General features: G+C 50.1%; 1 protein-coding gene across 3 annotated transcripts in view; it reads right to left on the bottom strand.

Annotated features, from left to right (window-relative positions):
* The window catches only part of WDR25 (WD repeat domain 25), a 147360-nt gene that overhangs the window by 28830 nt on the left and 101696 nt on the right, over positions 1–16834 (bottom strand). For 2 of the 3 annotated variants that reach the window (XM_055556676.1, XM_055556677.1), the window contains one exon: positions 14040–14170. In XM_055556676.1, the coding sequence (XP_055412651.1) occupies positions 14040–14170 (131 nt within the window). Of the gene's footprint in view, positions 1–10240; positions 11944–14039; positions 14171–16834 lie in introns of those variants that run through there. The other variant, XM_055556678.1, reaches the window with a different exon arrangement.

Here is a 16834-nt window from a genome sequence, read left to right as displayed (position 1 = left end):
AGGCACACCCGACGCCCTTTTCTGTCCCCACCGATGCACGCTGCTGGCATCCTGAGTCCCCACCCCCAACAGCTCTCAGCCCTGGACCCAGATCTCCTCCCAGGTCTCTGGCTGCTCCTTTGTGAGCTCCTCATCCTCCATCCTCTTTGGAAAATAATGTGCCTGCTTTTTTATTCTTAAGAGTAAATCCCATGCGTGGCAGACAAGTCAAATCATCTGGGAAGGTGTGAAGTCCCCTGGGCATGTGAGGTGGTGGCTGCGGGGAGGGCTTGGGGAAGGCTGGGCACTCAGAGGCACAGCTGGTGACCGAGGCGGGGCTGGGCACTGCGGAGCTGTCCTCACCGGGAAGGCAGGCCTGGACCTGCCCTCATGGGCAGTGTAGAGTCAGGAAGGGCTCTGAACCCAGAGGTACATACATGGGTTTGGATTTGCATTTCCCAAAGATGACCTTGTGGTGTGGAAGACAGACAGGGTGGACGATGGGCAGCGCTGGGGTCCCCGGGGAAGAGGGTGTGGAGTAGACCTGGTGAGGATGAGAGACAGTGGATACAGCACGTGGAAGGGGAAGCGATGGGGCCACAGCTGGCCCACCTGGGCCCTGGTTCATATCAGGAAAAGACCCTCCTTCCGGTGAGATCATCCCCAATAAGGGCAGGGCTTGGCCAGCAGAACACTGGCCGGATTCCAGCACTCAGCCACCCCCTGACTGCGTGCTTGTGTGCAGAGACAACCTGCACGACCTCATGTGTCAGCCCCAGAGGAGGGAAGCACAGGGTATGGTGAGGGGTGTGGGGGTGGCGAGGGGACGGCAGTCCTAAAGCTGCCACCGAGGTTTCCCACTTGGTCCAGCAACTCAGTGGATTAACGATGCCAAGTGCAGGCGTGAGGCGTTTCCTGTAGCTTCTTTGAATCCAGAAAACTAGGGAGATGGCCTACACGTGATAGGTGCTTGGCTAATGTTCAGTGAATAAATGAATGAAACAAGCCAGATAACCAGACCTTTCTTTAAAAAAAAAAGTAAGTGATAGGCTGTAATTAAAAACTGAGAAATCTGCGTGATGTAAAAAGGACGTGCAGGGGGTGGTGAGGAGAGACGTCCACCGTTCATCTCCTCCCTGAGTCCACGGGATGAGTGGACCACTCAGCACAGTCTAATTACAGGAAGCCCTGTGCCATTTCCTCCCTCACAGTCCACCGCCTTTCTCAGCTAGCGCGCTGGATCCGCAGACAGACACCAGGCAGGCTTCTTGTCAGGGTCGGCGGGGAAGGTTGTGGCTGCCAGCAGAGTGGGCCCACTGGCGGGGTTCACAGAACATCCACATGCTGAGAACAGTGCTGCGGTCAACACAGCCCTTGGGGCGTGAACTTGGATTGCGTAAACGTAAGTCATAGAATCTCTGCAGAGTTCGGCTGCAGATTCACGAAGGTGGGTACAATCATTTGAGAAACATGGAGCCACTGACCCCATGCCAGCAAGACGGGGTCTGGGGACACGATGCCGGGTTGGATGAGCCCCTCGGCTCCTCCAGTCCTCACATTCCTGTGGAGCGGGAAGCTGACACCTGCCAAGAAGCTACAAGCCACAACGAGGGAGGGAAGGGGGAAGTGGGGCTTGAGGAAAAGGCCCTGGAGAGAAGACAGCCGTGGACACCTGCAGGACAGTAGGCATCGGGCCAACGGAAGAGGGGACATTCAAGGCCAGGAGGAAAACATCCGCCTGGGGCCACGTGGGATCCAGTAAGCCCACCAGAACCTCTCGCCCCCTGATTACAACTAAAACTCCGGGGAAAATGCAGAAAGCAACTCCCCAAGGACTCTGAAAGTAAACATAAGCAAATAGATCCCAGAGAGAGGGCGAAACCTGCAGACATGACCAGCACAAAGGTGAGAAGCTGTTTTCTTTTCCGGTTCTTTTTTTTCTTCTTACTTTCTCTAATAGCTTTGACCTACGAGCAGGCCCTCAGCAGGAGTTCTGGTGGCAGCTTCAAAATACACAGGGGAAAAAGGACACGACTGAAAAGAGAAACACACGAGCCCACGATCGTAGTTGGCAACTTCAACACTCCTCTCCCAATAACTGAAAGAACAAGCAGACAGAAAGATCAGCCAAGATCTAGAAGAACTAACTGAACAATCCCTTCATCTAACTTGATCAAACTGTCATTTGAAGAACACCCCACCCAATAACAGCAAGACACACATTCTTGCCAAGAGCGTATGGAATATTCAACGAAACAAGACATATTCTGTGACATAAAAGTATTGAAATCATACAAAGTATGTTTTCTGAGCATAACAGAATCAGTAAATAAAGAAGTTACTAACAGGAAGATAGCAGGAAAACCCCCTACATATTTAGAAGCTAAGTTTTGTTATTGTTGTCGTTTAGTTGCTAAGTCATGTCCGACTCTTTGCAACTGCATGGACTGCAGCCCACCAGGCTCTTTTGTCCATGGGATTCTCCAGGCAAGAAAACTGAGTAGGTTGCCATTTCCTTCTCCAGAGGATCTTCCTGACCCAGGGATCGAATCCGTGTCTCCTGCATTGGCAGGCAAATTCTTTACCTCTGAGCCACCAGGGAAGCCCAGAAGCTAAGTAATAAGTTCTAAATATCCCATATGTCAAAGAGGAGGTTAAAACTAAGATTAGATAATATTTTTTAATTGCATGAAAATTTAAATGCTGCACATCAAGATTTGCAGGGTGCTCTTAGAGGGAAATGTATAGCATTAAAATGCTTATGTTAAAAAGGATTTTGAATCAATAATCTAAATTGCTGCCTTAAGAAATAAGAAGAGGAAGAACAAATTAAACCCAAAGCAAGTAGAAGAAAATAAATCTCTAGCCACACTAAGGAAAAAAAAAAAAGGCATAAATATCTATATCAGGAATGAAAAAGCCAGAACCTAAAGACATCAAAAAGGGTAACAAAGGAATATTATGAACAAGTTGGGGCTTCCCTGGTGGCTCAGACAGTAAAGGATCTGCTTACAACGCAGGAGACCCAGCTTCCATCCCTGGGTCGGGAAGATCCTCTGGAGAAGGGGATGGCTGCCCACTCCAGTATTCTTGCCTGGAGAATTCCATGGACAGAGGAGCCTGGCAGGCTATAGTCCACGGGGTTGCAAAGAGTCAGACACGACTGAGCCATGATCACTTACACTTCATGAAAAAGTTTATGTATATACATTTGATAACATAGATGAAACAAACCAATTCTTTGAGAAACACAAACTACCAAAGCTCATTCATGAAGAAATACAGTCTGCACTGCTGCTGCTGCTGCTAAGTCGCTTCAGTCGTGTCCGACTCTGCGCGACCCCATAGACGGCAGCCCACCAGGCTCCGCCGTCCCTGGGATTCTCCAGGCAAGAACACTGGAGTGGGTTGCCATTTCCTTCTCCAATGCATGAAAGTGAAAAGTGAAAGTGAAGTTGCTCAGTCGTGTCCGACTCTTAGTGACCCCATGGACTGCAGCCCACCAGGCTCCTCCGCCCATGGGATTTTCCAGGCAAGAGCACTGGAGTGGGGTGCCATTGCCTTCTCCGACGGTCTGCACAGATCTATATAAAACCTGAAGGAGAGGATTTCCCTGGAGGTCCAGTGGTGAGACTCTGAGCTCCCAATGCAGGGAGCCCAGGTTCAATCCCTGTTCAGGGAAGTAGATCCCACATGCCACAACTAAGAATCTGTGTGCAGCAACTAAGTATCTTGCATGCCACAACCAAGGCTTGGCACAGACAGACGGACAGACTTTCAGGAGTCCACAGTGAGACACCACTTCACATCCACTGGGACGGAGACAAGCAAAAAGACTGATAACAAGTGAGGTGAGGACAGGAACACTCAGAACCTTCCTCGGAATGAAAAGTAGTGCAAACACTCTGGAAGACAGTCTGGCGGTTCCTCAAACGGTATGATCCTGTGTATATAAAATGTCCAGAATAGGCGATCTACAGAGACATCTGGAGAAAACATTTGAGAGTCCCTTGGACAGCAAGGAGATCAAACCAGTCCATCCTAAAGGAAATCAACCCTGAATATTCACTGGAAAGACTGATGCTGAAGCTGAAGCTCCAATACTTTGGCCACCTGATGTGAAGAGCTGACTCACTGGAAAAGACCCTGATGCTGGGAAAGATTGAAGATAGAAGGAAAAGGGGACAACAGAGGATGAGATGATGGATGGCATCACCAACTCAATGGACATGAGTTTGAGCAAGCTCTGGGAGATGGTGAAGGACAGAGAAGCCTGACATGCTGCAGTTAATGGGGTTGCAAAGAGTCAAACACGACTTAGCAAATTACCGACTGAACAACAAATAGAGACAGAAGGTAGACCGATGGTCCTTCTTCTCTGTCTCAACAAATAGAGACAGAGGAGTTGGGGTGACTGCTAAAGGGCACAGGATTTCTTTCTGAGGTGATGAAAATGTTCTAAATTGAGTGTGGTGATGGTTGAGTAACTCTGTAAATATACTAAAAACAAATGAATCCCGTGCTATACATGAAGGCATTGATGATCTGTGAATTTCATTTCAACAAAGCCACCACCAAAAAATTTTAGTAAGTATTTCAAGCACATTAAGACAAAGAATAACTAGGGCATCAAACCTATGATTTTTTGGATGCTATTAGTTATGGCAAACTAAAATAAGTGTTTAAGTAAGACAAAAACTGTGAAGCAATTTCATATACATATTAAATTTTTTTACATCTCGAAAAAATATCTCAAAAGAGAGATGTTCAGTGTATGTAACACAGCTTATTTCAGTGATAAAATGAATTGCAAATGACACATACATTTATTTATATAATCATTACAAATTTCATGAAAATATTAAATTTTTAAAAATCTCAAGGATAGGTGTTCAGGGTATGCAACACAGCTTCTTTTAGTGGCAAAATGAACTACAAACGACACACACATTGACATTATGCAAACACTGTATTTCTATAATCACTACAGGTCCATTCAGAATCTGCTTTCTATTTTCTGACAGCCCTACTCCAGCTTTAACGGCCCAAGTGCTCACATGGGGACAGGGTCCTCCCGAGTGGCACCTTCTCCTGTGGACACACACTGAGCTCCCAGTGGCAGGTCCATTTCAGGTTTTTAACCAGAGTCTGCTTGGCACCCTGAGGAAAGTGCTGCCGAGTGAAGGTGAAGAGAAGGATCCAGCTAGGGGTAGTCTCTGAGATTCTGGACCCCAGGAACCCTTTCTCCAGCTTTGCCCAAGATTTTGGACGACCCAGGAGACACAGAGAAACTCCCCGGCCGCTTGTGAAGGTAGCCGGTGAGGCCCACAGGTCCACCAACACCAAAGAAATGTCCCTTCTCGGGTCCTTCTTTCAGATCCTGAGCTCCTGGCCCTGGGACGACGCCTGGTGTCCAACAGGGGCTCAGTTACTGAAGTGTGTCCTCCTCCTGCCGTAGGGAGAGGGAGAATTCAGAATAAGATCTGGGTGCAACAATACTGGATGCTTGGGGCTGGTGCACTGGAACGACCCAGAGGGATGGTATGAGGAGGGAGGAGGGAGGAGGGTTCAGGATGGGGAACACATGTATACCTGTGGCGGATTCATTCTGATATTGGGCAAAACTAATACAATTATGTAAAGTTTAAAAATAAAATAAAAAAAAAAAAGAAAAAAAGATCTGGGTGCAGATGCCAGTCCGCAGTGGCTGCAAACTCCTTCCCTGAAAGCTGGACCTTCCAGGACTGGTTTCCTCGTCCACATGTGGGGCAGAGGGGCTGCCCGCACAGAAATGCTGGGCTTGTGACTTCTGACCTGAGGCCGCAGGGTCCTGGCAGTCTCCACTTCACAGCTGGGTCCTCTGACACCAGGCACCGGGCTGCAAGCGGCAAGGCTGAGCGGGCATCTGAACTCAAGGGCTGCCCTGTGTAGGCTTCCCTAGGACTCAAGTGCCCGGCTCTCACTGCCAAAGCTTTCCCTACACCCAAGACCAACGCTGCCCTCAACCTGTGAACAGGAGGACCTGCTGGGGTGTCGGAGTCCAGGCTCTGGGTCCAGGTCCTACCCCACTATCAACCGGCCCTATGCTGGCACCTCTGTGAACCTCCGGCTCCCTGCCAGGGGGACGGGGTGACAAGAGCTGCTGGCACGCCTCCCAGGATTGCTGTGTTGCTATGGGTGATACAAGAGAGAGCCCATCACGGAGTCAGCCGGGCAGTGCCTACCCAGTCCACACCACTGCGTGTTGGGGCTGGGAGGCTGCAGGGCTGAGAGCTCCCCACTGCCACTGGACAGATGGGGCCGCAGGAGCCCAGAGGCTGTGACCACCTCCCCTGGGCGCCAGGCTGCCCACGCCCCTTCCCCACCTCCACCTCCTCCTTTATCTCTCGCTCTCATCTGCATAAAAAGTTTGGTTTGAGGCAAAACTTAGTCAGAACTGCACAAGTACAAAGAATCCAAATAAAAAGGCTTTTTAACATAAAGCTGATGAAAGAGACAAATGGAGAGTAATCAAAACCTCATTAGGGCAAATAAGCCACCGGCCTGCAACACCGCAAAAACGGATGGTGCCCAGAACCCAGAGCCAAGGGCGCTGCGTCTCCCAGGCAGCCGCCCTCGTGGGAGCCAGCACTTCAGGACATCCTCACCAGCTGGCAGACACCCTGCACAGCACCATCCGGGGTTTGGGATTCTCACTGATGCACCCAAACCCTGGCTCCCAGGATGGTGGGTCACCACTCCAGCTCTGCATTAGAATCACCTGCAAACTTTTCAGAATGCTGGGCGCAGAGACCACTGCAGAGGGGCTGGGTCTCCTCTAAGGTTCTGGGTGCTCTGACCACCAGGTCAGCCAGTGAAGACCAGCAACCACTGGCTGAGTGACAGGCTGGTTCATCCCCCTGCCCCTGTCTATGGCACGATGCCCATGGAGGGCACCTGAGAAGAGCATGTTAACAGATGCTGGCTCAACTTCCGATTCAACTGGGAGGGCTCATCACGTGGGATTTTTTTTTAATTGGTCTTGATTTAGGCTGTTAGTCATTCCTGCGATAGTTCCTTCCCATCCGCCCAGCACTCGGCCAGGCACTGGGAATACAGCAGAAGTGAGCAAATTCTTGCCCTCAGGGAGTCTACACTCTGCAGGGAAAGCACACCAGAGTGAGAGGCTCTGACAAGGGGCAGAGATGAGATTCCAGGCGATGGGAAGGATGGTCCAGAACATCGCCCTGCCCGCCCCTCCTCACCGTCACCTGCATGAGGACACTCACCTGCAGTGGGTCTGGGACAAAACTCCAGAAGGAGGTCAAGACACCAACTCAAGATCTGCAAGTCAAGATGCCCCTTTACAAACTTAAAAAGAAAGAAAGGAAAGGGGCTCTCCCACTGGTTCAGTGGTTAAGATACAAGGGGCACTGGTTTGATCCCTGGTCTGCGAAGATCCCACGTGCCAAAGGGCAACTAAACCCCAGCGCCACAACTACTGAAGCCCACGTGCCCCAGAGCCTGTGCTCCGCAACAAGAGGAGCCACTGCAAAGAGAAGCCCGCCCGCCACAACTAGAGAGGAGCCCCCAGCCAGAGAAAGCCCGCGAGCACAGCAACGAAGACCTAGCAAAGCCAAAAATAAAGTTGTATTTTTAAAAATATTTTTTAAAAAAAGAAAGAAAAGCTGTAGAACAAGCATGGAAGGTTGACGATTCAGGTCAAACCAACACTAGAGCAAAACTGTGCGGGCCTGTCAGAGCGGATCTCATCCTGAGAATTACCCGAGCAGGTGCACTCGGTGTTTTTGAGGCCCGGGGGGCCTGAGTGCACCTGAGGCTCCTTCTTGGGCACAAAGTCCAACAATGCATCAAAGCCCGCTCAGCCCCAGCCCGCCCGGGGTTGGCCCTGCTTGCAGAAGGGAAGAGAAATGGGGCAGAGGCCGGGCTCCCAGTTCCGGGAGCCACGTGTCCTAGATTCTCCAGGCCTGCTCCAGTTTGCAGTGCCAGGACCTGCTCAGCTGAGAGGTAATTTGCTGAGGTTGGAGTTCCATAATTTACTCTTGTAAAAAGGATGATTCACTAAATCAGTTCAGTTCAGTCGCTCCACGCCAGGCTTCCTTGTCCATCACTAACTCCCAGAGCTTACTCAAACTCATGTCCACTAAGTTGGTGATGCCATCCAACCATCTCATCCTCTGTCATCCCCTTCTCCTCCTGCCTTCAACCTTTCCCAGCATCAGGGTCTCTTCCAATGAGTCAGCTCTTCACATCAGGTGGCCAAAGGATTGGAGTTTCAGTTTCAGCATCAGTCCTTCCAATGAATATTCAGGACTGATTTCCTTTAGGATTGACTGGTTAGATCTTTTGAACTATGGTGTTGGAGAAGACTCTTGAGAGTCCCTTGGACAGCAAAGAGATCAAATTAATCAATCCTAAAGGAAATCAATCCTGAATATTCATTGGAAGGACTGATGCTAAAGATGAAGTTTCAATACTTTGGCCACATGATGTGAAGAGCTGACTATTGGAAAAGACCCTGATGCTGGGAAAGATTGAGGGCAAGAGGAGAAGGGGGTGGCAGAGGATGGTATGGTTGGATGGCATCATCGACTCAGTGGACTTGAGTTTGAGCAAACTCTGAGAAACAGTGACGGACCGGGAAGCCTGGAGTGCTGCAGCCCATAGGGTCACAGTGTCGGACACGACTGAGTGACTGAGACAACAACTCGCAACAGCAGTCCCCAGTGTGATGATTTCTGGGGCTGAGGCCTTTGTGAGGTAATCAGGTTTGGATAAAGTCATAAGGGTGGAGGGCCCATGGTGAGAACAGTGGCCTTAAAAAGGTGTAAAGAGATCAGAGGTTGCCCGCTCTCCATCATGTGTGGACACAGCAAGACGGCAGCTATCTACCAGCCCAGAGGAGACCCCTCACCAGAACGCGACCACACTGACACCCTGATCTTGGAGTCCAGCCTCCGCAACCATGAGAAATAAGTGTCTGCTGTCCACGGCCGCGGGTTGCAGTGCTTTGTTCCAGCAGTCTGAGCTGACTAAGACATCATCCTGCGGAAACAGAATCCGCATCCTAACGAGAGCCCCGGCCGGGTGCTCTCCTACGTAGGGGAGGGCTGACAGGCCTGCTGCGGAGATGACCTCCTGCTGCCCCTTTCCTGCACTACTGGGGAAACCTGATGGAGGGAAGCTTTCGCCTAGAGATTCTCCTACAATCAGCCAGCTAAGCAAGTGGGAGAGGGGGGCTGGGAGCCCAGGTCTCCTGGAGCTCTGGCAGCCCATCGGGGCTCTGACCCCCACGGTAACACAAAGGTAAGGCCACAGACATCTTGGGTTCCAGACCATACCCACATTGGGGCAGATTGTCAGGAGACAAAAAGCATCAGAAAATCCCGTGCTGGCAGCATGGAGCCAGGGCCAGTAAGCAGGCTCAGAGGGCTAGTGCGGAACACAGCCTGCCGACCGGCCGGAAATGAAGTCAGGCACTGTGCAGAGATGAGGGATGTGCTCTGATCATCAAACCTGAGTGGAGAGAGATCGGGGGAGAAGAGGGAGAGGAGCCAAATCGCCCGTTTGCTGTAATGAATTGGGCTGGACCGGAGAAGCCCAGAATCCTGACATTGATTGTGCAGCTTAGCTTAAGGAATCATAAAAGTCTATCTATGGCTGGAAAGCAGCTTTAATGTCATCTGTTCCAACTGCTCCTTGGGCCGGCAGGAGGCTGCCTGGCCCTGCTGTCATGCTCCAATGGTGGGATCAGCCGTGGCCTTAGACACCCACCCCTTACCTTCAAAACGCAGACTTGCTTTAACCCAGCAATCTGAATTCTGGGGCCCAAGCTGCAGGAAATAAACTGCAAGTGTGGAAAACTCTAGACGCACAAATGCGCCTGACAGCAGAATGTACAATAAAGCAGACTGGGGTGGTTTGCCTGGGGACAGGAACAAGGGAGAGAAAAGGACCCGCATACCCGACCGAGGCATGGTTCTCTGGAAACAACGTTCTGTGTGCACACGATTTCCACAGGGTGCCCATAAAGGGGTGAGGCACGGGGGGCCCCACCTGGTCAGCCAGGTCAGGGGGATCAGCCACGACCAGACGTGGAGGGACACATGCCACAGCCAGACCCATCTTGGCAGGGTCAGCCAAACCCTAACTGTGCTGGCTCTACGGGCCATGCAGTCTTTGGTCCAACAGCCCAAGCCTTGCTGCTGTGCTGTGAAAGCAGCTGTGGCTGCTACGCAAGTGAATGAGCAGAACTGTGTTCCAATAAAACTTTATTTACAAACACAGGAAGTATGCCAGATGTGTTCCAATAAAACTTTATTTACAAACACAGGAAGGATGCCAGACGTTGCCCTAGCTTCAGCTGGTCGACCCCTCATCGCCACCTTCACCTCTACTAGCTTTAAATGGCAAACCAAAGGAAAGCAAATGTCCTCCAGACCAACCTCGGGAAATGGTTTAATAAGCTGAACCACTTGAAATATATTCATTTGATCCATATTTATTGAGTGCCTGCTGTGTCAGACACACATTCTCAGTACCGAGGACGAGGCGAGGAGCAAACCAGCCAGGCGTGCGGTGTCCGAGGGATATACTGAAAATCTACAAGAACTCATCTCACCGTAAGGAAAACCCTTAGAATGCCATGTGAAACGTGTGAAGCGAAATACAAAACTACAAGAATAAGACCAATCAACGTTTAAAAAACACACACAGTGGAAAAGAACACTGAAATAAAATCAAGTACACGTTACGAATGTTCACCTTCAGCTGGCTCGGCCACCCCTTCTATTTCTAGTTTCTAATTTTTTCATATAAAATCACATATTATATGAAATAATAAAATCCTTCCCATTGTCCTTTTCATATTCATTTATTTGGCTAAATCAGATCTTAGTTGACGGCACATGGAATATTTAGTTATGGCATGTGGGATCTAATTCTTTGACCAGGGATGGAACCTGGGGCCCCAGCATCGGGAGCGCCAGGGAAGTCCCCTTCCCATTTTTTTTAAAAGAGGAAATCTGTCATGATTTTAAGGTAAAGTCTGCGTACCTCCTGCAGTTTTCCTGGCTGGCCACGAAGGCAATAAGAGCCACACTGCTCAGCCCTAGGTGCCAGGCAGGGCTGGAGGGTTCAGCACGCTGGACAGAGCCCCACGCCCCGTGGGAGCACAGCAGGACTGCGGAGAGTCACCTTAAGCGGGCACCTTTGCCTCTCCTCTCTGGCCCTCCCGCTGGATCCACAGGAGGCGCTTGGGTCAAACCTCTCAGATGAAACATTCATTGAAGCGGGAAAGAGAGTGATCCCCTGAGTCTGGCTGGTGCAAATGTAACGAGCCCTGTGACCCAGCGAGGAGGACAGGCGGTCGGCTTGTTGGGGAAAAGGAAGCAAAAACAAACGCTGTGCAGTCCCGTTACCCACGTTACTAGCTTGGGAGAGGACTGGCAAACGTGCCAGTACCAGTCACAGCAACATCTGCTCCTGATTGCTTCTCCCCTAGCGTTCTGAGAGCGCATCAGCTGGCGTCTGCCCTGGGAGAAAATCCGATATTTTTAACAAAGTCTTAAATCAGATGGTGTCCTTGATGAGTAATTTCTTACGTGGTTGGTCTTCGGGGCTAAAAACAGTAAGCGCACCTCCGAGGGACGTGGCCGTCAGCAGGGGCTGGGTGACCAGGAGGCCTGGCTTCAAACGGCATGACTAAGAGTTTCCAGCTCCAACAGCAGTTCCCAGTGTTTTCTTTCATTCACCATGTATTTATAGCCCAAACATGAGTGTTCCAGTGCTTTTATAAGTCCACGTGTCCACTTCTTTATGTGTAGCTTTTCTCTCTTTTCCAAATATTTTTGTTTAAAAAAAAAAATAGTCTCTTTGTAAAAGAAAAAAATGTGTGTTTTTTCTTTTAAAAAAAGAGTACATCTCTCTATGTCTAATTCTCCCCGCTCTGTGTGAGGCACAATCCTGTAAGCAAGACACATACGGATGGAACATCCTGTCCTCTTGAAGGAAACTGTTTCTGGTTTTAGGTTCTCCTCAAAACACCAGCCTCCCCCGTCCACAGCCTGGTGGGAGAGCACCTTCCTGCAGCTGCTGATCCAAAGCACCAGCCTGCCTTCTGAGTCCAGCACTGGAGACCTCACCCCGCCACCTTCCACCCCAGCCATTCGGAACGGCCTCTGCTCAGCGCAGACCTGCGGGGCCGCTGCACCTGCCGGGACGGGGACGCCTCCAGGCAGCGGCTTTGGTGCCGCAGGCGCAGCAGGCTGGAGCCCTTCAGCACGGGACCACCAACTCCCCTGGGTCCCAGCCGGAGGACCGCAGTCTCTGACATTCCGCAAAGGTCAAGATCGATGCACGTTTCATCATGAATGACTCTGCAGCATTTGAGAGACTGGGTGCCTCCTTCAGACCAGGGGCGTTGCTTCTCAGGGCTTGAAACAGACATCCTGAAACCACTGGCTCCCCAGAGGCAGGAGCACTCAGGTTCTTCCTCACTGCCCCTCCCTGAGTCCTTCTTCAGTCTTGATCCCGGCCCCCTCTGCTCACAAACCTCCCATGGCTCCCCACTGCTGATCCAAATCCAGATGCACAGCATTAAAAGTCTCTCTGCCCGCCTGTCCCACTGCCTGGGGCCCATTCCCAGCCATATCGAGCAGGTCACTGGTCCTGTCCAAACCTTGTATCTCCCACAGTCTGCATGGTCGCCTCCATCTGCTCATTCAGTCAACCAAGATCTGCTGAGCGCCTACCACGTGCCAGGCACTGGTCTAGGAGCTAGAAGTCAGCAGCAAACGAAACAGACAGAAACCACTGCCCTGGAAGATTACATTCAAAGGGAGGGAGACAGACAAATAGACACGTACAGCCATGGCCAGATGATAATGAATGATATGGAGAGAAGTGAGGTGCGGGGGGACTAGTGAACACCAGGACTGCCCGGCACCTGGTCCAGGAAGGCCTTCCTGCAGAGGCGGCATTTGAGCAGGACCCTGGGGGGGTGGGGGGTGGGAACCTCTCCATAGAAACCCGGGAGGGGCGCATGCAGGCAGGAAAAGCAAAGGTGCAGAGGCCCTGAGGCAGGAATGCGCCGATGTGCTCTAGGTACGTCTAGGAGGCTGCTGGGACCAGAGCTGCAGAGAAGGGGCTGACAGGAGATCATGAGGCCTGTGGGCCACTGCAGGGACACAGCCCTTACTGCGAGTGAGACCTGAGCCTGGACGGTGCTGACCGCAAGAGTGACACATCCGACTTTCGCTATCATGGGCCACCTGGCTGCTGTGTTGAGAATACACTGTCAGGGGCTGGGGCTGGTGCGGGTGGGGTGGTGTTGCCAGGAAGACATTTATCAGAAAGGAAAGCGCTGCCATTACCCAAGCGGGAGACAAGGGTGGCTTAAAACCACAGTTATAAACAGATCTGCTGATGGTTCGGGTGTCGGGGGATGAGAGCAGGAGCAGAGAGCGTGATGATTCTGATGGGTTTGGCCTGAGCAACCAGAAGGATGGAGATGCCATGTCTTAAGTGAGGGAAGCAATGGGAGCAGCAGGTTGTGGTAACGGATGGGACTGGACAATTGCTTCTCTTATGGGACCGATGGGGACTAGCCTTTAAGCCCCAAAGGCAACACAGTCTCCTCTGTGAAGCCGTCCTTGCCCTGAGTGAATGCTGGCCCCGCCCCAAGCCCCCTCCCCTCACGCACACACATACACACACAAAGAGCACTCCTCCACACCACTGATCTGTATCCAAATATTACTCCCTTGAGTAATCCAAGGCTGATTCACTTTCTAACATCCGGAAGCATCTGCACACAGTAGGCGCTCCACAAATATTTTTAGCAACATGCTCGCAGAGAACTGCACCTACGATGCTTTAATATCTAATGACTCAAGACTGTTCTTTCAAAACATCTAAAAATTACGCTTTGCACTGATTACATATTAAGTGGTAATTACTCCATCTCGAGGGTCCTATATATAGATGCTGACCCGCCCCCAATCATTCAAATTGTCAAGGAAGCTCTCTTGGAAAGGCCAAGCGAGGAAGGTGGGTGTTACCTTGCTGGTCCTTACGTCCCAAGCTTTCATTTCAGAGCTGAAGCCGCCACACACAAAAACACTGTGGTCTCTCGGATGGAACTTGAGGGTGGTGATCCTGAAGTCACTCCGGCCGCTGAATAGCTGGGTTCCTACAACACACAAAACGAAGAGTCAGAAGATACTCAGATCACAAACTAAATATCTTAAAATTAAGACGCCACCTGGTACGGAGCCACAGAACACGGCCACCTGGGCCCAGGCAGCCAGGGGAGAATTTCTGGAAACACAGCAAGGGTAGTGTCTGCCCTCACTCTCAGGCTACCTGAGATCCTCTACTAGCTCAACCCCACCTCACCCCTACCCGCTGGGATAAGCAATGTGCCTGAATCCACGAACACCACGTGTTAGGTGCACAGTAAACCCAAGCACATCAACCCAGTTAAAGCACATGTCAACCCTAAACCCACTTTGCAGTTTGAAGAAACCAAGGCTCAGGAAGACTGAATAACAGCTCCAAAGCTACACAATTAATACCATAGATTACTCATTGGGCAGTGTAAAAACCAAGAGCAGGATGAGCCAAAGTGATTCTTCTTAGGATCAGCACCTTACAATCACACCCTTATGGCTTGCAATAGGATGCGGTGGGTGGAGTTTGCGGTAGAGTGTGGCAGGTGGGGTGCCATCAGACCCTGAGTGATCAATGAGTGTGACATCACAGTGACTCAGGCCACAGGTTGGAGGAAAGGCGTGTGGACCACCGTTTCTATCTGCCATGATACTGCGATCAAGCACCCCCAGGCACTGTGCAAATGTCTGCCTGTATGCACGTAACTCTGCTGTGGAAAATATCTTCTTCACCGAGATCGCTTAGAGGTAAGCCATAAAAATGCCAGAACTGTCGATCATTTAGAACAGGTCGGACTCGGTCGGGGCACGTGGGGAACGGAACTTCTGCGCTGAGCCAAGGTATACTGGCCTCCAAAGCCAGCCTGCCTTCCTCTGCACACTGCCACAGCCCAGGAGGGGCATCCTTGACCGCCTTTGGCCCTCAGAAACCCTCCCCTGGGCTGAGGTGGTAGGCAGTTAGGGACCTAAGAAGCCGGAAGCCAGTGCCCTGCCAAGATCTCAAGCAGAGTCTCCTCTCACAGGAACCCAGGAAATGCACTGGGCCCACAGATTTAGAAAGCACTTCCGGAAGACCGCCTGGCTTTGCGTTCAGGACCATACTTAATTAAATGCTCTACCAGCTCACCAGGTGAGGAGATAAAAGTCATCAACTGGTGCTCTTGAGAGTTACAGCAGAAGTCTTGATAAAGCCAATATGCCTACATCATTGGTCTCCCAACTTGTCTGACAGCACAGGAGACACCCTTAGGCATATGATGCCAACACGGGTGTATTTATTTAATAAATAAGTGACACAGTGTGCTACTGAACCAATGTATTATGAATATAAAAACAATTACCAAAAAAATAAGATGATTTTGAGACAAGGACAAAAGGATAAAATAACCCATATTTTAAAACACACTTTAATATGCCATTTACTAAGAGTACCAACAAACCTCTTGGAAATTATTAAACCAAATGAGTTGTGATATTTTTAGTAAGAGCAGCAGGACTATACTTATTCCATTTTTGTAATCTAGGGACCTTTCATTGACTCGGGGACTCGACAGCAGCTCAGTTACAGCCTCAGTTTAGACCCCGAAGTTTGCCAGAGCCCCAAAAGCCTCCTTCCAGAGATTCGAGGAGCCACAATGGAAGACATTTACCGCTGGAAACAGGAGAGACATTTCCCACTTTCTTCTACCACTGATGCAAAGGATTTTATGAACATTTTGCTAATAAAGCTCCATTTCCCCTAATGCCAAATAATGGCTCCTGCAAGTAATCTTTAACAACCCAATTCACAATCCATTGAAATTTTCATTTATAGGATTTTAGAGCAGATTAGAAAAACACTGTTCCTGGGTTAAAAGTGCAAAAATCAAAGTTTTAATAGGTGATACATTCACATCATTTGGGGCAACAAAAATTACAGAATAATACAAATGATTAAAAACATCTGTTTTCAAAATGTCCTCTCCATGGTACAAATTTTTTGGAAAGAGGCTACTCTCTTGTTCTTTGTTAAAGTATCACCTTTACCTTGATGGATGATTAAACATGTTGATTTTTTTTTTTCCCGAATATCTTCTAAGGGCCTAGAGTTGGCAGTCACTTGTCATCAGAGGAAATTCTGGAAACACTTGACTTTTTGTAAATGAAGACTCTATGCCTCCTTAAGCTCAATAAGCCCCTCCACTGTTTTGCTACAAAATGCAACGCACAGAGATCTCCGTGGTCGTCGTGTGTCATCACGACGTGCTGTCGAGGGCTGGGCAGTTGGGATCGCGCTGCTGACTATGGTGAAGGGACCATAAACAGTAGCCTCGCTGTCCAACCCGAGGAGAGCAGTTAAGGCAAATAAGGTTCTCTGCCTGGCGCCACATTGAAAAGCCATCTACAACTGGGACTGTAAATAGCAGTGTGGCAAGAACGACCATGCTGGGCACTTGTTCTCGAGTCACAGGAACATTAAAGAAGGACGCACGTGAACAAAGGTGGGGATTCGCCCAGGGAAATGCGTTGTTCGAGGCGTAGTAAGATAACACTGATATTGCTGTCATAATACTGCTTTTCTAATAAATAACTCCCCTGTGAAGCATCAGGAAGATGAACAGACTTGTAGTGTTCTGGGTGCTGTGCCCCTTTCATTAGCTCAAAAGACAAGCAACTCTCTCAAGTTAACCAAAAAAATTGCTTCC

This window comes from Bubalus kerabau, chromosome 19, assembly GCF_029407905.1.
Source record: "Bubalus kerabau isolate K-KA32 ecotype Philippines breed swamp buffalo chromosome 19, PCC_UOA_SB_1v2, whole genome shotgun sequence".
NCBI lineage: Eukaryota > Metazoa > Chordata > Mammalia > Artiodactyla > Bovidae > Bubalus > Bubalus kerabau.
This window is presented reverse-complemented; position numbering and strand designations above follow the sequence as displayed.